At 37.6% G+C, this 24,351-nt stretch overlaps 2 protein-coding genes across 2 annotated transcripts; both read left to right on the top strand.

The window, feature by feature from the left end:
- The first annotated feature begins 5,362 nt into the window (after window positions 1-5,362).
- LOC110374114 (circadian clock-controlled protein daywake) lies at window positions 5,363-21,475 on the top strand. Its single transcript, XM_021331698.3, has 6 exons — window positions 5,363-5,586; window positions 6,218-6,387; window positions 19,874-19,944; window positions 20,133-20,272; window positions 20,508-20,657; window positions 21,031-21,475. The coding sequence occupies exons 1-6, from the start codon at window positions 5,517-5,519 to the stop codon at window positions 21,186-21,188; spliced, it is 759 nt and encodes a 252-aa protein (XP_021187373.3). The 5' UTR covers window positions 5,363-5,516; the 3' UTR covers window positions 21,189-21,475.
- Window positions 21,476-22,123: 648 nt separating this feature from the next.
- On the top strand, window positions 22,124-24,227 carry LOC110374083 (phosphatidylinositol glycan anchor biosynthesis class U protein). Its single transcript, XM_021331655.3, has 3 exons — window positions 22,124-22,986; window positions 23,169-23,440; window positions 23,797-24,227. Exons 1-3 carry the CDS (start codon window positions 22,223-22,225, stop codon window positions 24,048-24,050), a joined length of 1,290 nt encoding a protein of 429 aa, XP_021187330.3. The 5' UTR covers window positions 22,124-22,222; the 3' UTR covers window positions 24,051-24,227.
- Window positions 24,228-24,351: the final 124 nt, after the last annotated feature.

The raw sequence follows: 24,351 nt of genomic DNA, 5'->3' as shown, positions 1-24,351 counted from the left end.
CAAGCAATTATTTAAATTTATTGGTTATGGTGGCGCCCATCAGCACCATACATGGTCTAGTGTCGTAAATTTCCAAACTGTAAAGTCCTACTTAAAACCTGGAAATCGCTAAAAACAGTTTTAATAAATTTTATTATCAACGCGTTAGAGTCGGACTTCGTGCAAAGAGAGAAAGAAATAATAAACACTAGCCCCTCCAATTATCTAAATCTATGCGTACCTACTACTACTTTAAGAAATAAAATGTAAACTAATAATAATTTGTAATTTGAACGAATATTTAAACACTACCAAAATAACTAATAGGTACTAACCTATTTTATAAAATAACAACAAAAGAAAGTTAAAAATAAATTATTTAAAACCTAAAAGTCGCGCAATAAGGTTGAACACTCTGAACGTCTATTCGCATCAATCGCACCAAGAGCCAAATATTGTATGAAACTCGCGCAGGCGGCGACAGTTGCACAAAAATGATCCTTATAGCGTGATTCAGTATTCACGCGCGATGGCTTATCCGTTTTTCATGTATAACTTTGGTGTTTCTTCACCGATTTATATGAATCTTTTTTTAATGAATAGGTAATACTATTAACTATTTTTAATTAGTGTGAGTGAGAGTGTTATAAACGTAATAGTAGACAAATATAATCAGAAAACTCCGAACTGCTAAGCTACCGAGAGTTTTACGTGTTATTGTGAGTCAACCGTAAAAGATAGATATATACTGTCATGGGATATTTTTTACATAATTTTATGAAGAACATTTCCGTCATACATGGTTTCTGTGTAGCTGTAACCATTAGGGCTGCACACGCGACGGAATCTTAAAAAATGGAGTAACTTCTCCCGTTTTCCCAACATTTACCTTCACTGCTCTGCTCCTATTGATCGTAGCGTGATGCAAAGTATCCTATAACCTGCCCAGGAGTATGAAGAATCATTGTACCAAGTTTCATTGAAATCCGTCAAGTAGTTTTTGTTTCCATAACGAAAATACAGACAGACAGACAGACAGACAGACAAAAAAAATTCTGATTGCATTTTTGGCATCAGTATTGATCACTAATCACCCCCTAATAGTTATTTTGGAAATATATTCAATGTACAGAATTGACCTCTCTACAGATTTATTATAAGTATAGATATAGTGGCATTAAGAAGTTTATTTATTTATTTGATAAAAACCTAATCGAAACAAAGCCCATTTACTAAATTATGGATTATGGATTTTTTCCAAAGTTATTTTTATCTTCATGCCCCTACAAATAAAACCGACTCACTTAGTAGACGTTTATCCTTTGACAAGGATCCCAAAAAGGTAATGGAATTCACCAACCCTTAAGTATTGTATGATTTTTCCTGTTTACAACGTCACAATTTTGATGCATGTGATAAGATTATCATACCTGTCTAAAATGTAACTGAGTACTAAAACCGCAACAGGCATTCATTTTTAATGTCAGTGACCTTTTTCAAACGAAGGAGCTTTTAATCCCGTATCGACTGTTTGCTCACTTTGTACAATTAATACTACATAATATATGCAACAAAATTTTAGCATGTGCTTTGCATCAGATTCGCCGCAAAAATTTAAGATCTGGAATAAATATTTTGGCTTCTTTTAATACGTGTTTTGTGTATTGAGTACTCACACAAAATTTTGTCACCTGAGCTTTTTTCAATGTAAGTTCATTAAACTGCCGATATGTAAGAAGATATCCGTGGCTAACTATACATGTCCCATACAAATAAAAACTTTTAAAAGAATTTTGATAAAAACATCTTACGGTCAACTAACTTTCAGCGGAAAGCTGGTACCTATTTAGTTTTCCTATATCTTCAATTTTCATATAGCTATACAGTAGAAATATTGTTCGGAGCTTTACGAACTTTAGAAGTTAAGGTTGCAGTGTGATTTATATTATTGATATTATATTCAAAATGCAAACAATCCTAACATCTTTGGAATCATCTTGGTGATGATAAACTAAAGCCTTTCTAAAAAATAACACCCTACGCAACAACTTATAGTGAAACTGCTTTACATTGATAGTGCTAAGTGTTTCAAATGTAAATAATTTGTCTAGATCACAACAGAACAAGACGTGGATTTAATCACACGCGTCGTGTTCTGGAGCAAGCCGAACGATTAGACTGAAGCGCGTACCTACGATATTAGCGTCATTAATCTTTAAATGTCCCGTTATGTCAATGTCGTAGATCAGTATCAGTCGGTGCTGTGCAAAAATGTAATACGGACTGACGCTACTTTACGTTCACATTTTAAACAATGTTCATTGCGTGGGCAATAACATTCGAGCTTCGTGAGGTCCAAAGTAACAAATTATGCAGAATTATTATGTTTACAGACACCAGGTACAGAGTTGTGATGACATGGGGCGGTGACGAAGGTGATAAATATGAAAGAACTTTTGATTGCTTTAATTAAATGGCTGACATACGTTGAGTTTGAATTTTGCCTGATGTATTACGTTTTGATACCACACAAGGCTCTACGTTCCTAGGTAGATTGAATTGAATTTATTGTCTTGCTTTCGTTTTTATGATTCACCAACAACTTTTAAACATTATCCAAATATTTGTTGTGTGTTCTGTTGTGCATATAGACACTCGTTACTTACCTTTATCGCGCCATTCTGTGTTGGCTGTTTACTGAGAAGAAAGCTTTGTTTTAATTGGTTTGCCACAAAAACCACGTTTAACGATTTGTTTTTCAGAAAGATATTATTTTCGTTAAGTTATTGAATGCTTATGATGTTAAGGTGTTATGTCAGTTATGTGGCATACTTTGGAGAAGTTATTTTTGTGTCGTTCATATATTTATAAAACTGCCGTATTATGTTAATTTTCGATTTGGAACTTCTCGAATTGATCCAATTTGGACTGGTTTTGAAACTTGAAAAGCGCCGACTCTTTTTTACGTCAAAAGACCGCTGTCCAAGTAAACATTTTAAGAAATTAACTACCGATCTACGGATGCGTTTGCAATAAATAAGTATTTAAATGGTGAAAGATCGTCAACCTATAAAATACGACACGAGTTATCGACTTATATCCATCTAATTAATAATTATAACAGCATTCAATGTAGTGCTCATTTTGTCGATGTCAGTCACAACTTATCATGTTACATTAATTTGTGAGCTGTGAGCATTGACCGTTATTTTAAAGTAATATTTGGACTGGTTAAATGTTATATTTCAAAATAATATAATGACAAGATTAACTGTGATGACTGATATTGATACAGCTCCGTTTATGTGGGAATAACTTTTATCGAGTTCCTACATTTTATTTTTAATAACAATTCACGATATAAGTAATCCTACATACGTGAGCGTATTTATGGCCACTGGCTTTATGGCAATCCGGGATGAAGGTTTCTTGTTGTCTGCGAGAAGGAAGTTGTAATTCAGCCAGCAGGCTCAATACGGGTTGATAGAGGTCACTTTACAGTAGCAGAATCTTCATAAATTGGTTTCGTCGCGAAGATAGCGTTGATATATGATTTTGGCAAGAATACCTATCGCATCTCGTATTTTGGAGAACCACAACCGAAGTCATGTTTGATACGATTAAAAAAATAAAAGAAAAGCAAGTAAGCAGCACTTCGATATTATATAGCATTTTTGCAGAACCGTAATTCCAAGATCTCTCCGCGTCGATACCATTACGTAACACAATCATGAAGCGCCTAAAAATATACAGTCAGCTTGTTGTGAGAATACGGTTTTGCCTCATAATTATAGAACTATAGAAGGCGTCAAGTATTCCTCAAGAACAAATAAATGCTTAAACATTCAGCAAGTGTTCAAAGGAATTAGCTTGATAAAATACGGTAAATGGAACCACAACTGAGGTGAATATGGAAAACTTGCGTAGGCACCTTTGTCATCAATGAATGTCAATTGATAGGTAGTGCTTACTGTTTATAAATATTTTAATTTTATGAAGCCTCATCTTATTATAATCCAATTTTATTTTACTCCATTTGATTAGGTTACGAACGGAAGGTAAACAAGTGCATATAATAAAATCATAAGTAATACTTTTTTTATTTTTTTAACTACAAGTAGATAATAAGTATATTAAAAAGTTGGTACCCCAACAGCGCAGTTAGTCTTTCGCAAAAATATGGTAATAGCTGATCTTGACATTAAATCTTAATCTAAATAAAAACGCATTTTATTTTAGATAAGAAGATTCTGACATAATTATGATATCATTGTTTTAATTTTGGCACATTAAAAGAACCATTTTTGGAACATCAGGTTGGTCTCCTCCGCAAATCAAAAAATATCCGAGCCAAAAACAAGAATCGTTTAATTTATAACATCCATCGGGTTGGTAATAAGTCTCAATTAAAATAAGAGATAGTCAAATTAAGTAACTGCCACTGTCATCAATATAATTAATAAATATGAAATCAATAATTTATATCATTTCTGAAACCGCTTCTTCGACGATTTAACCGGTATTTTTAATGTAATTACCTAATGAAATAAAGTTAGTAGAAGACTGTTAACTAAACATAAAATTATATCTATTAACGTATAAAACAAAACGTTGCTTGTTTTAATATTATTAGTCACAAAGATTGCATAATTAAACTGAGCTTAATTTCAAACTTACTAATCCTAAGGTAGGTACAATTATAAATGCGAAAGTAAGGTTTTTACGTGTTGCGCTTTCACGCTGAAATGGCGGATTTGTATGAAATAAAGCATTGAAATGATGAGACCCTGGAATTAGAGGTAAGTAGTCTGTTAATAGTGTGCGAGGGAAGTCCCGGGCAAAAGACAGTGATTTTAAATCTGCCGTGATATTAGGCTAAAACCTTGACTTATCAAAGATTAAAATTACGCTAAACTCTTCTATAAATATTATTCAAAATATTTTTATGCATTGAAGGCATCAAGGTTGTCCAAAGACGACGTAACCTACATTGGATGCGGTGAGGCTTTATGTAAACACAAGTATATCAATAACTTCGCATGCAGTTTAGGTCATGCTCAGACCTCCTTGCGAGATTCAAAAGGATGAAGTAAGGCCGGCCTACTTGTTTGTTTCCAGTTGAAAGGTTTATATTTTCACACACTGACTGCGACAGATGGCGCTTTTAAGAAATTTCGATAGTGAAGGTGTAGGAAGGTTAACAAAAATACCAAAGCAATAAAATAATTAGACACATTCTATTTGATTGTGTTCATAGTTTCCTGTTGTTATGTACTACTTTAGGAACAATTAAAATCTCAATATGCATATGATAAGATAATATTCATTACCTAACTTTGTTATGTATTCACCAAACCAGTAGTGACATTGAAGAGTAGGTTGCGTTTTATGCAATCAGCTGAATGTACGGTGGACGGTGCGGCGCGCGCGCACCACTGGACCGAAACTTACAAACGATGCCACAACTTAAACCGTAGTACTCGTCTGTTGTGACTATTTTTTTTCATAAATAACAAATATTTTTTTAATAATTCAAAATGTTTTCGTCGAAAGGAGTTTTCTATTTATTAACCGTGTTAAGTGCTTGTTATGGTGCAGTTGATATCAGTAAGTAATTTAAATATTGTTTTAAAATAAATATTCATTTTGATAATAGTTTAACAAAATTCATAATTAATTGTTACTCTTACTTATTTCCAAAGCTTACTTTTTAATTTATTTTAACTACAAGTTAGTTTTAGCATAATTAAATTAAAAAATGATTTAGAATTATTTTAATTTATAGGTAATTCCCATTCACGTGTGCACCTATGGCTCAAAAGACAAACCAAATCCTTAAACGTGAACTGGTTCATCTTTCCTCTATTTTTATTTTTTCCTCTAACATCACATTCACTACTAAGTTCCGCTAAATGTTAACCTAGATGCTCGGCTTACACGAGCATGCTTGAAAATTATAATAACAGTCTACTGCACACTTTAATTGACCACCAACACTACCTTACCCTATAATCTTTGTCCCCTCTCCACAATTAGCGCCATGATACGCTAACAATCACTTAATTTCAGTGACATACCCATTTCCACGTATTTATGCAAAACTAACAATTATTAACGGAAAGAAAAACAACTTAACTATCATTTAGAACTGTCAGAAAAACTGTCAAATCCTAGATCTATTCTGATCTATTCAGAATTTTTTCGTATATATTTTATGACATCTTATTTCATTTTTCAGCAAAGTATTTCAAGACATGCAACAGAAATGCAATAGATGTAAATGACTGTATGGCAGATGCGGTCCAAAAAGGCATTGCAGTCATGATTAATGGCATAGACGAGTTGGGAATACCCCCGATTGATCCTTACCTGCAGAAGGATTTCCGTTTGGAGTACAAAAATAATCAGGTACCAAATTAATTTCATATAAAACAAGTACAACAAAAGTTTTACCCTTTTTTTGTTAAGCCGACTTTTAACCAGCGTTTGAAGGACTTGCCATTAATTAAAATCCACCGATCTAGGTAAGCACGTCACGTTAATCGAATTATTACTAGTGTAATAAAATGATGTAGGTTAATTATTAATTATGCACCTTGGTATTTTTAATAGAGTACCTACCAAGTAATGATCATTTTCTTGGAACTTTCAATGTAGTAAAAAATCATCCAAAATTACCATTAAAATGAATTAGATTTAGGCACAAAAAATATAACAGAAAATAGGTAACAAAGAACAATGAGATCGTTCAAAATGCGATAAAGCACAAAGGAAACTAAAAATAAAAGAACCTTACTAAAATAATAATTATTCCGTCTAGATAATTAGGCAAATCAAATTGTTGCCATGTTAATTAGAAGTCTAGAAGCAAGATTTCCTCCAAAAAAGACGGAAACGAATGAGGAAATGAAAATGGATAACATATCTTTCCTAGTGTTTCAAAAATAAACAATAGAATCATGTAGTAAAATATGATATGAAAGAATAATGTCCTTACATACTGAGCTACAAAGCAAGTTAAAATAGTTATTTGTTATACAAGAGTGCAAAGTTGCTTTTTAACCGCGGGCTCAATTTTGATGACCGAGTAAGCGAAGGATTCTAAAATTGAAACACGAGCGTAGCGAGTGTTTCAATAATTAGAATCCTGAGCGATAGCGAGGGAATCAAAAGAGCACAAGGTGAAAAATCTTTGCACTCGAGTGCAACACGTAACTTTTCATCCCACCTCATCGAGGAAATTACAAAAACAAAATGGCGCCCACATATGAGTGTCAAATTTAAAAGAAGTACCTAATAAAGTTCATTTATTTGAAAACTCAGTTTAAAAATGAAACGAGGTTAAAAATCTATGTAAAAACAATAATAAAAATTACTTAATTAATTGAATAATTATTTTAGGCAGTATTTTATTTGTTTAATATGTATTTGTATGAAAAGTCTTATCAAGATTGTCACAAATGGAGTATTGCACACGATGTTCTAAATTCAAATCACTTTGCCGCTCTAGAGGATAAAAACGACTTTTGCGCTCAGATATCAAAGGGTAAAACTACTCTTTCCGAGATGGTGGGATGAAAAAGTAATTTTATCCGTCGTTTTCGAAATGCTTGCTCGATCTAAATCCATAAGTAGATGGTCCAATTGTTATTTTTATTTTGTACTTCCATATCCCCGTCAAATAATATCAGGATTTATTCAAGTTCTATTCATAGATCCTTATAAACTTTTGAAAACGTTTTTCCAGACAGAGTTTTGAACATTTGAGTACATATTATGTATAAAAAGTCTAAAATGTTTTTAAAGTTTTTTGCGTCAAACGTTTCGTATTTCCTTCAACTGAATGTTACAGTCGTAAAGTGTATTTCTATGTGTTTGACCTAACTACTAACCTCATAAAACTCTATTATTTAAACAGTTTGTTTCAACAAAATTAATTATAATTTAGAAACCTGTTAACCTTGACGACAAATCTTTTCATAGATAATAATGGTATCTTTGTAAAACAGGAAGGGTTTTAAAGAACCATAAGTACGACCTCAAACAAAGACAAATACTTACTTACGTACCTAGCGAGATTTATTATCTTATGTCTGAACCAGTTCAAATTAGGGGTACAACTTCCTCAAAGTTTTCATGAACAAATGTCAACACGTCTGAAAACTTTTTATAGATAGTCAAATAGTTAATGGCTGCAGCAGTACTTTGATTTCACGCACATCCACTTTCTTTTGTTTTTGCTCATCTAAATATATAAAACTCAAAGGTGACTGACTGACTGACATAGTGATCTATCAACGCACAGCTGAAACCACTGGACGGATCGGGCTGAAATTTGGCATGCAGGTAGATGTTATGACGTAGGCATCCGCTAAGAAAGGATTTTGATCAATTCTACCCCCAAAGGAATAAAATAGGGGATGAAAGTTTGTATGAAACTTTGTCAATTTTAAACCGATCGGACTGAGACTTTGCATGCATAAAGCTACTATGGCGTAGGCAACCCTTAAGAAAGGATTTTGATAAATTCCATCCCTAAGGGGATAAAATAGGGGATGAAAGTTTGTATACACCTTCTTAGATTTGTACACGCTAATCTTCCGAACTACTGAACGGATTTCAATGATTTTTTCTTTGTTGTATCAGTATTAAGTCTGGTCAACATATAGGCTATAATTTATCTCCGAAACTTGAAGACCTGATGCAGAACACCAACAGACCAACAAAACTATAAGAGATACAAAAATGGTGCCATGGCAAAAATTGTTTCATGTGATGAGCATTTTCAGCTGAGATAATAAATTTTAAGATCTGGAACACCTGATGTGGAACCCCAAGAGCCCAGCTTCTCTATACCATATACAGGTATGACGTTTTAGCAAAAGTTGTTCAATTTGATAAGCACTTTCTATTGACTTACACAAATTGAAGATCTAAAACACCTGATGTGGAACTTCAGGGGCCCAGCTAGACTATAGCATATAGAGGTATGACGTTTTAGCAAAAGTTGTTCAATCTGATAAGCACTCTCTGTTGACTTATAAAAATTGAACCACACCTACACCTGATGTGGAACTCCAGGAGCCCAGCTAGACTATAGCATATGAAGATATGACGTTTTAGCAAAAGTGGTTCAATCTGATGCACTCTCTATTGACGTATAAACATCGAAAATCTGGAACACCTGATGTGGAACTTCAGGAGCAATACTACACTTGAAATGTATAGAAATGAATGTTATGAAATAGGTATGGTGAATCAAAAAAGTAATTAGTCCGTCTTTTAGACACGTATTTTCTTTTCTCTCTCACAAACAAATAATAACGAAGATACAACAACGCTTGAATTCACTGCTTAGTACAAATTTTACATACCTAGACGTGGCGTCACGAGCCCCCACTCTCCGACTTTGTTGCGTTATATCTCATTATTATATTGTATGTCTCTTCCAGACCTCGGGACTATAGAGTTCCGAATTTTTGGGAGGCAAACGTGGGGCCGAAGAAAACTCGCTGAAGCCCTTTTGAGACAACTTTAATGAAATGGTGACACAAAACCGACTATTATCCCTTTATACACTATAGAAATGAACCCAAGGACAATCCCCGGTAGACGTCGTTAAAAAAAGACAATCCCCGGTTTTGTGCTAAAATATTGTTAACTATGGAGGAAAACTACTTGGGCTATTGTGATGGGATGTTAGTGGATGACAATGTACCTATTAAGTACATCTAAAAATGGCAGGTGGAGACTAGCCACCTCACTTACTGGCCCCCCGGGAACCAGTCACTGAATAGCAACAAGAGGGCAACAGGGACATGAGCGGCTGAAGGGTGAGGATACCTCGGTGGACTTTAAACGCAGATTACGCGCTCCCTGTGCTTACCATGAGGCACCTACCCTCCGAGTAGGGCTACTAATCCTGCTCTAGCGACTCCACTCTGGACGGCCAAGCCAAGCCAGAGGCGTGAGACCTACCCCCGTCATGATTCACTCCGACCGGCCGGAGATGGGGGACAGTATACTCTCCCTGGAGAACTCAGTATATATAGCCCCGTGGGGTCGCTACTCCCCGTCTCCCAGCCTCAGATGTCCTGCGGTACCTATATCTCATTATTATTGTCGTTATTATCTCAAGAGCCTTTGTCCCAATTATGTTAGGGTCGACTTCCAGTCACGATGCAACTGAGTACCAGTGTTTTACAAGGAGCGACTGCCTATCTGACCTCCACGACCCGGTTACCCGTTCAACCCAACACCCCTTGGTGAGACATACTGGCTTCTGACTACCCATTACGACTGCCAAGAATGTTCAATGACAGCCGGAACCTACAGTTTAACATCCCCTCCAAATGACGGTCATTGGTATCCAAAATATACGTAGAAAGTACATATGAACTAAGAAAAGTTGCATTAGCAGGTATTTGCCAGACCTGGAATCAAAGACGCACGCTCATACTTGAGAGATTGGTTCTCTACCCACTAAACCACAACGACTTCCACTAAGTCACCACGACTTTGTCATCTATTTAATGTTTTTTTACGTAATAATACTTGTGTAATATTTTTGCCACACACAAATGCGGACTAATTAGAATCACTACTTTTATCCCTATGGTCACGTCTATTGCGGTTCAGTTCTCAGCGTTTTGTTTAGTATGCTGTGCTTTTGCTGTTAAAGTACAAAAATTAAGTATATAGAATGTTTCTCTTCGGTCCCTTAAAATTCAATATCAGACTATTCAGATCTTTGATTTTGCTGACCCCGTAGTCGCTGGCATAAGGGACAGGATCCGCGTACGAAGTCGCGGGCAACAGCTAGTCATAATATATATTGTATTCGGACTTACCAGTGGGCTACCAACCATACTCATACGTACTAATTTTCCGCTTATTACTAGTTAATGTCCGGATTAAATTGTACTCATCACTCGAAGATAGAAGAAATTAATTGTTTTTGTTGCGTCATGCAAACGCGGACATTTGATTATACAATACCATTTGATTATTTTTAGGGATTTTACCAAAAAAACCTTTCTTTTTCTACATGTTAATATTAACGAGTACGGTCAGCAGTTTTCATAGATTTGTTAGAAGAAATCGCGCGGACTCTACCTCTTTTTATAATTTCTGGCAATTTAGTTTTACTTTCACTGGAATGGGTTTTATTTAGGGTATTGATTTCTCAGTCACTTTCGTAAGTTTTTGTATGTAGCCGTCAGCAAATTACATACCTACCAACTTATTGGGAAAGGTTAAAATTGAATAAGTACCTCGTGGCAGTGCCAACCTTCAAGCAGTTCTTTGCCATCTGAGTTGAAAATAATAAACTGGATTGCAGTTGAAGGCGAATAGGAAATTCAATAATATATAAGGCTATACATAGCTTATTTTTCCTATTTTTTAAATCCTAAATGTTAACGACATATGTACGATTCAGCTCGCGTTCAAGGTGAGGCATGAGAGGTGATAAAGGTTTCGTCAGTGTCCTTTTAAAGCTACATAGGTAAATCTACATAATTCCATTCTACTATGACACTTTGGCTGAGGATTTTTTGTTAAATATAGGTAATTTATGGTGTAGTATTATCAGCCAATGTTTTTTTTTTTATAGATACCTATTATTTATTTGACACTTAAAGCCATGATACCTTAGTGCGAAAATTAGATAGGTAAGTAGCTCTGTTGTTCGCGGAATCCTGTTCCATGAGTTCCATCATGTGGCTAACGTTCAAAATCTTTATTATCAAAATATACCAATGTAGGTACTTGCTGGTTAAGGCTTCAGAAAAAAGGCAAAACCGGTTTCGTCTTTATTAAATGTGTTTTCGGTGTAAAAGATAAGCAAATATTACTTATTATATTAACGTGAGAAAATCAGGATTATATGGAAATAGGAATTGATAAAAATAAAATAAAATGTCGATTGCAAACTTGTTTGTTATGGTAGCATAATTTTATAATCGTTAAATGTTTATTAACTGAGAAGTAACTTTTTGAATGTGGTTTTAGGTAATTAGGTATGTAGTTAGTTAACTAATACCTACCAGATACTTAAAAATAGAAGGTCATTTTGTTGTTTTACATTCAGTATTCGGAGACCGTAAATGGGTATCTAGGTACACATTACTCATAACTAGGGCTGCCATCCGTCCGGGTTTCCCCGGATTTGTCCTCGTTTGGTGGCCGTCCGGGGGCCGTCCGGGCGGGGTTTCAAGAAGTGTCCGGGGAAAACCCGGACATTTTTCATAGGGCCATCTTAACCTATGGTGCCTGGGTAGGCGAATTACCCGGGCGTCTAATAATGCAGAAGTCGAAGTGTCCAAAATTTTCGCGCTCGCTTCGCTCGCGGCTTCTTTTTAACACATTTTTCTTTATGTTTAGCTATTTAATATCCCAATATTCAAAAAATTTTGCGCTCGCTTCGCTTGCGGCTTCTTCACTTTGCGGATTTTTTTATTATACAAGTTTAGGTGCTTTAGTGACCCAAAACTCAAAAATTTTCGTGCTCGCTGCGCTCGCGGCGACTTCACGTTACAGTTGTTTGTGTTTTTCTAAATTTTTTTGTCTAACCTATCAAGAAGGTAACTCCTAGTTTCCATATGAGCTTTCTTAATTATGACCTTCGAAATACATTAAGTCACAATCTTTCAATACTAGGTACTACATGAAGGACCTCATTGAATTTAAGTAATATGGTAATATTAAAAATTAGGTCTTGTTTTGTTAAACAAAAAAAATCGGACTCGTCCGGGGAAAAAATGCTATTTACGCCAAATGTCCGGGTTTTTTTAATATTTGTCCGGGTTTGGCGAAATTCGAAATGGCAGCCCTACTCATAACTAAGGCAGGTGAGTATTTCTTTATAAATAGCATCACCAACCCGATATAAGTCGATTGTTGAATAGGCTTGTGATCCGTGCCTTAAATATTGATTGATTGAATACTCGAACAGAATTCACTGATTTTATTAAATAGGCAATATCTCTAAAACTCCTACGTTTACCAAGCAAATAAAGCATTAACAATATTGTTTTGAAAAATATATTGGTAATATTCTTTATCTAAAATTTCAATATTTTTCAGTGACCTTAAGTAAATAGTTTTTATGTTTAAGAAAATCTAGTAAAACCCCATACCTACCTCAAGTTATTATGCAATTAACTGGTCTAACTACTCTGTAATTAATGTTGATCCTAGATACCACTATCTATGTAACTACGGTTTATGAAGATAAATACGCAGATACCTTATATGCATAGTGGAATAAGATCATGACCTTCCAACCGTGACCATAGTTGTCTACTTACTAATTCTGTTTATGCTTAGATACAGAAACAAAAGTCGGTATGTACGAAAGCGCGTCACTAGTTGTCTTCTTACTGATGAATACTGAAAAACATACTTGTTTTAAAATACTTGTATCTGATTGCGGACAACACTTGACAAACCTAATTGCTTAATATAAGTTGGATATATACTTCCTAATAGAGAGTAGCGTGCAGGTACATTGAAAGGTATATGATTTAACTGCTGCATTATTGAGTTGGAAGCAGGGATATATTGCTTAATTTTTAACAATAGTTGAATAATCATGAGAACGCAGCATTCAAAACCTCAGTGTAGGTTCTCAAGTAGGTATGCATGCAGTGTCTTTCTTTTGCTCTTGCTTACTTAGTTCTGAGAACAAATAAAAAATCGGTAAAAAAACTTTTAAGTTAAACGGTTTTATCTTATGTGCACTGAAAACTAGAAAATAAAAAAATAGTTACTTACCTGTCAACCTACGTAGGTGGTCCCGGTCACAGTAAACTAAAATAAAAACGTGGGGCCCATTAACTATTGCTGTAGTACTTTCTTCTAGAGGTATAATAGGTGTGGATTGCATCGACTTACTATAATCGTAACTGGAGATTTTGACAATCAATAATCAGCCGTAGCGGCATCACCAGCGAACGCCGAGCTCATGATCTACCAAAGTATAAAGATATGCTTTGCCATAGGTAGGAATTCACATGGGCCCCACGTTTTTATTTTAGTTTACTGTGACCGGGACCACCTACGTAGGTTGACAGGTAAGTAACTATTTTTTTATTTTCTAGTTTTCAGTGCACATAAGATAAAACCGTTTAACTTAAAAGTTTTTACCGATTTTTATTTTCTAGTTTTAGTATTTAATGAAAATGCCTACCGAATATTCCTCATTCTATCTAATTCATTTAGTGCATCATTATTACACGGTCTCTTACCTGACAATTTCCAGATACTTTTTTTTTAACAACCCCAAAAATCATCACATGTCCTCTCTTGCTGTGGGTCAGCAGCGGTGAGGGAGTGCCAGACTCTTGACTAAAAACCGTTTTGTTCCGTCGTAGGCCTTTTATGTACCCGGGCCGCGGTAACTCTTTCGAACAATCTCGCAGCCCAGGCATGCCTTGGCCCTGTTGGGCCCCGCTGGAGTTACTGACAGTTTTCTACTTCTGAAGCCCTTTCATTTGATACCCATATTGGTGGGATTGATAAAAAATTGTTATCAGCCATTTGGTAGAGGCCGCCATCTTGGATTTCGATTTTGCATAGTAAATTGTATTCTACTTGTTGAGACCTTTCATTTGATACCCATGTTGATGGGATTGATAAAACCTACGTTATCCGCCATTTTGTAGAGGCCGCCATCTTGGATTTTAATTTTATATGGTACATTGTATTCTACTGGTTGAGAACTTTCATTTGATACCCATATTGATGGGATTGATAAAACCTACGTTATCCGCCATTTTGTAGCGGCCGCCATCTTGGATTTCATTTTTTATAGTAATTTGTGATCTACTTGTTGAGACCTTTCATTTGATACCCATATTGATGGGATTGATAAAACCTACGTTATCCGCCATTTTGTAGAGGCCGCCATCTTGGATTTTAATTTTGCATAGTAAATTGTATTCTACTTGTTGGGACCTTTCATTTGATACCCATGTTGATGGGATTGATAAAACCTACGTTATCCGCCATTTTGTAGAGGCCGCCATCTTGGATTTTAATTTTGCATAGTAAATTGTATTCTACTTGTTGGGACCTTTCATTTGATACCCATGTTGATGGGATTGATAAAACCTACGTTATCCGCCATTTTGTAGAGGCCGCCATCTTGGATTTTAATTTTATATAGTACATTGTATTCTACTGGTTGAGACCTTTCATTTGATACCCAAATTGATGGGATTGATAAAACCTACGTTATCCGCCATTTTGTAGAGGCCGCCATCTTGGATTTTAATTTTATATAGTACATTGTGTTCTACTTGTTGAGACCTTTCATTTGATACCCATATTGATGGGATTGATAAAACCTACGTTATCCGCCATTTTGTAGCGGCCGCCATCTTGGATTTCAATTTTTTATAGTATATTGTATTCTGCTTGTTGAGCCCTTTCATTTGATACCCATATTGATGGGATTGATAAAATCTACGTTATCCGCCATTTTGTGCCGGCGGCCATATTGGATTTACAATGTTATTGATATTACTTTAATGTATTGTCATCGGAATTAAAGGTGTATACAAAATTTCAGATCAATCGGTTGACAGGAAGAGGGTGAAATTTGAATTACTAAATTTGACCCAAGAATGAATAAATAATAAATAAAACAAACTGGGTGAGCTAAATAAAACCGTTTAAAAACCGTTTAAAAATAATGAGCTTCTTAATGAGGCCTACCATATCAATGTATTTTTTAAGTAGGTACATAGTTGTTATCGCTCCACACATGATAGGAAGGCGCCTATAAGTAGGTTAAGCCCAAGTTCATATCGTGAAAAGAAAAATAATTTCCTGTTGACCTTGCCCCAGTAGATTTAATGTCATTGGTAGGAATTTACTTACGCCTAAAATACCTGTTCATGAGAATAAATTAATATGTATATCCAAAAGCTATAGCTCGGGGTACGCGAACTAATGAATAAAACGTTGGAAATGTGTAAAAAGGACGTATAATGAGTAAAATATATAAGTGTAAACAACAATGGGAGGACAAGACAAAACTTAAACATGGAAAACTAGAGCTAAACACGACTTATAGGGTCGGCGCGCGGCAGCGCGCGCGCGTGTTGTTGCTGACGGAGCGGGTCGCGGACTAACTAGACTTTTGGACTGGCGGGCGGCGGGGACGCAGCACCCGCCGCGCGCCGGTTTGAAGCGGATCGTGCGCGTCTCTTGCGCGCCGGGCGTCGACGGTTCGATTGGAGCGCGGGGCGAAACCTATGTTTCGAATTTTGACGCGCTATATCCTCCCCCTCCAAGTCGGTGGAAGGCTCTGAAACCGACTTGGAAACCTTGACCCTACGAGAGTCAACGACAGCCTCACCGCTGCCGACGTAAGGGGTCAGGAGGTTGGCATGGTATTTACCCCGCGGTAAATCATTTTTGTCAACGATCTCAAAAATCGTCGGTGAAACAACACTTTTTATCTTGTAAGGACCTTCACGCCTGGGTGCAAACTTACTTGTGAAACCCTTGGCGGCCTGACCCAATCGATGGCTCTCCACGAGGACGAGGTCACCAACTGAGTAACGCGAACTAGCGTCTGTCCTTAACACGAATGGTTCCTCGAAGTTACGCTGGCGGAGTATGGGACTGGTGGAAAGGCGCACCTTCAGTCCCTCGAACGCGCACTGTTCGGATTCGGACTCCCCCCAGTGCCAGCGTCGATCCTTCTTCAAAGGAGATACATGATACGGTGGGCTAGCTATGGGTGTGGCATCTCCTGTGTCGATGCGATGGACTGCAAAATCAGTCGGTCCTCCCCCTGGAGCGGAAATGTCTGCATTGACATTCAGAAGGTCGGACAATCGCGGACGTTCAGTCGCGTCAAGATGTGAGCCCTCGTCCTCGCGAAGACCCACAGACGAACATGACAGGGATAACGCGCTTGGTTCATAAATAATGGGCTGAGGGGCCCTATTATCACGCAAATACCACTCATCACGACAGAAGTCTAATACCATGCCAGCATCCCGTATGAAATTCATTCCTAATAAGCTATCTGTAGCATTAGGTAACATAAGAAAAACAACATTCAGTGTCACCCCGCGCACAGTTACATTTACTTGCGCTGTTTCAACAATTTGCGCACAAACTCTGCCATCGGCATATTTTAATTCTGTAAATACATTGGAAAATGTTTGGCCGTTATTAACTAAATGCGCTCTTAGCGAAACACTGCCGATGCAATGTTTAGCGCCAGTGTCCAACACTAATCTACCGATAACACCGTACACTTCAACTTCTAGAATCGGTCGCACTCGCGAATCTAAGCGCGTATCACTCGCGGACACTGATTGAAACACTGATGATGACACAACACTGTTCTTTTCCTTACACGCCGGACAGTTCGATCGGATGACTCCGGGTGCTCCACACCCGAAACACGTGATGATCGGCGTCGGCGCAGGCGCGGGTGACGCCTTAACATCGGCGGCCTTCTTGGCTAACTTCTCACACGCCTCTTTCAAATGGCCAAACTGCTTGCAGTAATTACATTGAGGCCGGGCCTTAGGAACAGAAGCCGAAGATCGAACGGGCGAAGACGGGGCGGCGGCTGAGGTCGACGACTTAACCTCAGCAGGAGCGGGGCGCGGCCGACCCTCGTCGAGAATGTCCTCGACACGGCGCGCTTCCGCTACCAACTCCGCAAACGTACCAAAGCTGGAGCGGGCTACCTTCTCTCTAATACGATGTTTCAGGAGCCCGTAAACCATATCCAGCTGTACCACCTCTGACAGAGAAGACGGTGGTAACTGAGCTATCAGCGCCCTAACGTGGCACACAAATATGTCGGTGGACTCGTCGTTACGTTGCTCACGCTCAAAGATTTTCCTATAAATTTTATGAGGCGGTAATCTTGGACCGAATGTAGCCTTTAATGCTTCGACGGCATCATGCCAAGTGTAAGTAGTCTCTTTAACACCCTGCCACCACGTGGCGGCAAGCCCCGTTAATAACATGGGTAACCCACGCAGGGCGTTAGCGTCGTCGACACGCACGCACTCCTTGTAGGTCTCGACGGCGTCAATAAATGCAAGGACGTCGCTCGCTTTGTCCCCATCAAAGCGCGCAGTACACTTCGCGAAGTGGCCAGAATAAACAGGTGTACTTACAGGATCGCGACGATTACTTAACCTCTCGATGAGCAGCAGCAGCTGGTCAGTGGTCATGGCCACCGGAGCAGAGCCAGCGACAGCTTGCGCGTTCTCCATTTGTGCAGGAGCAGCGCCGCGCGGATGAGAGTCCGGCGCAGGCGCGAGCGGCGGCGCCAAGTCCTCAGACTGGGCGGCGGCCGAAGCCGGGCTCGCTGCACGCGATCTCGTTAGAACCATTATTCGGAGCTAACGCGTACACACGTCGAATAAACAATAGTCCACGTTGGCACCGCACCGATAAACACGACGCGAAACAAGTACCAAACGACGTACACAAAAGTCTCTTAGGTACCCTAGGTCACCGACACAACCTGGGTTTTTCCAATGCGTAAAAGTTCACGTTGATACCGCACTAACATACAGCAGTACGAAACAAGTACCAACAAAGTTCAACAAGTACAAACAGTTAGGTACCCTAGGTCACCGGCACTATCTAGGCTTTAAAACGTATTAAAGTTCGCGTCGGCACCGCACTACACACCGCAGCACGAAACAAGTACCGGAAAAAATACACGAACGTCACTTAGATATCCTAGGTCACCGCACTACCTAGGTCCTAGAATGTACTAAAGTTCGCGTCGGCACCGCACTATACAACGCAGTACGAAGCAAGTACCGAAAACATACACGAACGTTACTTAGATATCCTAGGTCACCGCACTACCTAGGTTCCAGAATGTTCTAAAAGTCACGTCGGCACCGCACTACACATCGCAGTACGAAACAAGTACCGAAAAAGATTGAGTTGAGTCCGCGGAACACACTAACCCGTGTTAACAGTTCGTCACGCAACTTAGCACTCTCTAGTGTTCTCTCGTAAATAATATTGATGCGTCGCGTCGCGTCGATCGAACGCCCAAATCCGTAACCATATATGGTAATGTTTCGAACGCGAAGCACGCTTGGCTCCGCCTAGCCTCCCCCCGCCTCTTCAGCCTCCCCGGCGCACGGCGGTGGTAGCGAATATACCGGACGAACCAAGCCTAGCGAGCGCGTAGCGTACCTACGCGATATTATTTACGACAACTAACGTTCTTGTTTTTAAACACTGATTTTACCGAATTACACAATATACACATTTAATGTTCCAAAACTGTTATGTAATGCAAAAGTTAACACAAATTAACACTGATTCACTGCGTCACGTTGGGCTGCCAGTTATAGCTCGGGGTACGCGAACTAATGAATAAAACGTTGGAAATGTGTAAAAAGGACGTATAATGAGTAAAATATATAAGTGTAAACAACAATGGGAGGACAAGACAAAACTTAAACATGGAAAACTAGAGCTAAACACGACTTATAGGGTCGGCGCGCGGCAGCGCGCGCGCGTGTTGTTGCTGACGGAGCGGGTCGCGGACTAACTAGACTTTTGGACTGGCGGGCGGCGGGGACGCAGCACCCGCCGCGCGCCGGTTTGAAGCGGATCGTGCGCGTCTCTTGCGCGCCGGGCGTCGACGGTTCGATTGGAGCGCGGGGCGAAACCTATGTTTCGAATTTTGACGCGCTATAAAGCTTACTTTTTTTACTTTACGTACTTACTTATCTCTCAAGTAACTCAAAGCAGTCCTTATTCTACTTGAACGTATTTAGCAATTCAAATTAATTATAAGATACGACGGAGTCATTTAATTTAGCTTTAATTTATATTGCCTACGCCTTACTTATATATTATGTTTTCTTATGCATTACAGATAGCGGCAAAATTGAATATGAAAAATATACAAGTTGAAGGCTTGAGAGCTGCCAAGGTTCATGATGCCAGGTAAAGAAAAACAGATTTAAAAAAATGATACGTCTATTCCAGAAAAATATAGGTACTGAGAAATATCATAATTTTTAACTTTATAATGAATATTAGCTTAAATGTATTGGGTTCAACAAATAGAACAAGCATCATGTTGGGTACAGTTTGTTATTCAAATCAAGTTTAAACACCGTATTTTATTACAGGCTGCGTGCAGATGACGACAAGTTCCATTTAGAAGTAGACCTGACTAGTCCAAAAGTTACGGTCCATGCTGAGTACCATGGAGAGGGAAAATTCAATTCTCTTAGGATTTTAGCCTTCGGTGAAGTCAATACTACCATGAGTAAGTAAAATAATTTTACAATGCTGACTTACTATACTTATCAACACTCTGATCGCAATGACGGTCATTCAGAAGTATTCACCCTTCAATAACCCAAGAGCTGGTACGCTTCTTAGGAAGATAGATATGTTTTTTCTTACAGTCCAGGATGGCTGGATCTTCAACATCGTACAAGACTACATAAAATACTTAATTACGCTTTATAAATTATATTCTTACATAATATCTTTTGCAGCTGACTTAGTTTACACATGGAAGCTCGACGGAGTTCCGGAAAAGAACGGCACAGAAACGTACATCCGTATCAAAGAATTCTACATGAGGCCAGACGTTGGAAGTATTGTAACCAATTTCAAGAACGATAATCCGGAATCAAGGGAATTGAGTAAGTTAGAACTAGTATTCACTTAAACTACTCTGAGTCTTATTATACCGAGATGACAGCATGATAAATACCTAGATAGATACCTAGACATGTATTTGGAATCGATATAATCGATAAGCATTAGTGATCTACGTGATAATGATCCTGGTAAGAGAAGATCCTGGTTCCCTTTCCCTCATAAGAGAAAATGTTTTTCCACTATCTTCAGCTGAAAGGCGAGACCAGTACAAGACAGTCTATTTTTAGACTCTTGAATCAGGTCTCGTACCTTACCTAATAGCATTTCGTTATCAATTTTTGAATCCTATATCTACCGTTATTCTCGAAAATTAACAGGGAGTGTTTCATTTACCATTGCCATTTTATTTTTCAGCCGACTTGGGAACGAGATTCGCGAACGAAAATTGGAGAACCCTGTACAGAGAATTCCTACCTTATGCCCAGGCGAACTGGAATAAAATTGGAACGAAAGTTGCCAACAAGCTATTTTTGAAAGTTCCTTATGATCAACTGTTTCCTACATCGTCGTGATTTTCAAATAAGTTAGTTTCAGGGTTGATTTTAATTTAATTTAAGGTATAAATCGGTGTTCTGTGATAAATAAATAATATTAAACTCCTAGGGTAAAAATTACCGTTACCAATAAAATTGAGTACCTGGTTTGTCGAAACTTAATTTTTTCATTCATGGTCGTGCCGGCAACTTTTGTCTCATGCGAATCTACGCTTCCGGAATGGCTACTTTCTACTTAGTTAAGTAAAGTCCTTACTGTTGATTGAAGCTTAGTAGGTACATCATATTGCTGTTTAATAAGCTCAAAAAAAAAATCGATGTATCTTAGTTAGATGATAAAGAGGATTTCGTGGTATTGCAATCTTGCTCTCATTGTATACTGTTGGTAAATAAAACATATTTTGTATTGATCGTTTGGACTTTTATTTTATAAAATAAGACTAATGTTTTTGTTACCTTATTGTGAACCTTCCAAAGGTGTATGTATTCCAAAGGAGTAAATGAGTATCTACTCCGTACCTATAAACTTCCGTATGTTCTCGGTTAGGTAGGTACTCCATGTAGGTACTCCCTCCTTTACATATACAAGCTCAAACTACATAAACTTCCAAATACTGAGATAGTAAGCTAGCAAATATAAAGCTATAATATTTTCATAAAGGCTTTGACGAATTGATATACTAAGTATGTACTAACTACTATGTGATATGGCCGATATGGGATAGGTATCGGGATGCCCAAGTATATGGTTTAGGAGCTCCATGAAAAGTACTGGTAGTTTGGATTCGAAAAAGTCTATGCAGATAATGATATTACGTGATAGGCAATGATTAAAATAGACACTCCTTATTCCAGTATTGATTGAGACTGACACGATACAAATAAAAGTTTTGACTGCAAGTCTCGGTAGAATGAAACGCTTCTGTCTTCAGCGTCAACTGTCAATCGTAATGTCAACAGGTTCAATTTACGCAAATGTCACTTTAAATAATTTATCTCTATCGGTTCGAGTTTTATTAAATATCAATTTTATTTATGTATTTTGCAGAAAAATGGGTGTTATTTTAAAGTATGTGGTAGCCGGTTTGGTGCGTTACTGGCTAATAAATTTGGATTATTGGCAAACAATAGCTACGAGAGTAGAAATAGCGACGCCTCTAAACTCATGGAAGAGGTTAATGGAAGGCGTTTATTTATATGATCATAACATTAACCCTTACGAAGGAGACTCATTTCATGAATCTCCTATAATGCTATTAGCGTTCTACTATATCATGAAGAAAGTGCCATTTATTTTGCCAGTTTTATTTACGTTACTGGATCTCCTGACTGCTCATCTTCTTTATAAGACTTCCAAGGCTTTTGTACGGATTTTTAAGGAGTCGCAAGAGAAGAACCTGCTTGAAGTAGCTGAGGAATCTAAGCCCATGCTTCTGGATGATAGCCAGTTGAAAGAATCGGCTGAATATGTGTTATCAGTTTACTTGTTTAACCCATACTCTGTTTTGAATTGTGCTGGCATGACCACAACAGTTGTTCAGAATTTGTTGGTTGCTACTGCTCTGTGGGGTGCATCAAGTGGGCAGAGAATAGTGGCGTGTGTGTTCATAGCACTGGCCACTCACCAGGCACTGTACCCGCTGTTGCTCATTGTGCCCATTGCTATACTACTGGCTGATGTCAACAAAGGATGCACTAAATGCTCCTACATCAGAACACTACTAGTATTTGTGTTGAGCTGGGGATTCCTTATTTATTTATCAGCATACATTATGGACGGATCTTACAAATATGTTTATAATACTTATGGTTTCATGTAAGTTTCAACTGTGGTTTTATTATATTTTTTGTAGAAGTGACCATTGTATGTTTATATAACTCAGTACATAAATGAAAAAATACAATTTAGTAAAATTTGCTTTATAAGAACACCATAATAAACCAATGGATTCAAAATGTCTTCCAATTAAATTAATGTACTTTTCAATATTATTTCAGATTGACGGTGCCTGACTTGAAGCCAAACATTGGATTGTTCTGGTACTTCTTCACTGAAATGTTTGAACATTTCCGAGTGTTATTTGTGTGTGCATTCCAAATAAATGCCCTGGCCCTGTACGTGGTACCCCTCACTCTGCGGTTCAAGAGAGAACCAGTATTACTTGCTACCGTGCTTATTGCCCTATCAACAATATTCAGATCTTATCCTTGTGTGGGTGACGTCGGCTTCTACTTGGCATTATTGCCTATGTGGAAACATTTATTTACATGTAAGTATGTAGTGTAAGCATTGTTTTCACCTCAGCAAACAAATACAGTTATGGAAATCATACCTTTTAATACTAAATTAGCATTTAAATACAGACCAAGTCAGGATAATGTTAATTTATGCTTACCTTTATGTTAGCTGTGCAATGAGCTATATTACATCAAACATATTATCTCTGTATTGAGGGAATATTATCTATCTGGCCTGCTTTTATATTAAGCTTCCACCCACGGGTTTACCAGTATTCTGTTGGACCTTTTTTATTTGTACAAAACTACAAGCACCATGTCATGCAAATACACAAATATCTTCTCAATAACAAGCTCTATATTTATGTGCTCTTTTATCTATTTACAGTTATGCAACAGAAATTCATAGTGGGCTGCACATTTATCATCACATCTGCTCTCGGACCAACAGTTTGGCATCTGTGGATATATTCAGGATCAGCCAACGCTAACTTCTTCTTCGGAGTCACGCTCTCTTTCGCCACGGCACAAATATTCCTAATAACAGACTTACTGTTTGCTTACATTAAGAGAGAATTTACTTTAAAACATGGATCATCACGTCAAGTGGATGGAAAGCCGGCCAAATTAGTACTTCGATAATAGTTTTTAATGTTTTTGTATTTTTATTATGTAGCATTTAACACTGCTGTGAATAACTTACGTTTTATTTCCATAAAGCTTAATTTTGCTTAACATGGGTTATAAAGGTTAGTGCATTTTTGCATTAAACCTTTTTAAATCCATCCAACATACATAGTATTATTATATTTTAACATTCGCGACCTAAATAACATATATTTATTCTGTTAACATTTATGTACTGTGACTGGTTTATAGAACAAATGATTTCTTATATAAGTTTAGTCTTTAAAGTTGTATTTGAGATTATATGACTGCATAG

Source organism: Helicoverpa armigera, chromosome 3, assembly GCF_030705265.1.
Source record: "Helicoverpa armigera isolate CAAS_96S chromosome 3, ASM3070526v1, whole genome shotgun sequence".
Lineage (NCBI taxonomy): Eukaryota > Metazoa > Arthropoda > Insecta > Lepidoptera > Noctuidae > Helicoverpa > Helicoverpa armigera.
The sequence above is the reverse complement of the archived record's forward strand: the minus strand, read 5'-3'. Positions and strand labels throughout refer to the sequence as shown.

Excerpts from the sequence above, each read along its gene's own strand:
- LOC110374114 (XM_021331698.3), top strand. The coding sequence starts at position 5,517 with ATGTTTTCGTCGAAAGGAGTTTTCTATTTATTAACCGTGTTAAGTGCT. Across the intron at positions 6,388-19,873 it reads TGGAGTACAAAAATAATCAG|ATAGCGGCAAAATTGAATAT; the intron begins GTACCAAATTAA and ends TATGCATTACAG. Across the intron at positions 20,273-20,507 it reads TGAAGTCAATACTACCATGA|CTGACTTAGTTTACACATGG; the intron begins GTAAGTAAAATA and ends TATCTTTTGCAG.
- LOC110374083 (XM_021331655.3), top strand. The coding sequence starts at position 22,223 with ATGGGTGTTATTTTAAAGTATGTGGTAGCCGGTTTGGTGCGTTACTGG. Across the intron at positions 22,987-23,168 it reads TATAATACTTATGGTTTCAT|ATTGACGGTGCCTGACTTGA; the intron begins GTAAGTTTCAAC and ends ATATTATTTCAG. Across the intron at positions 23,441-23,796 it reads GTGGAAACATTTATTTACAT|TTATGCAACAGAAATTCATA; the intron begins GTAAGTATGTAG and ends ATCTATTTACAG.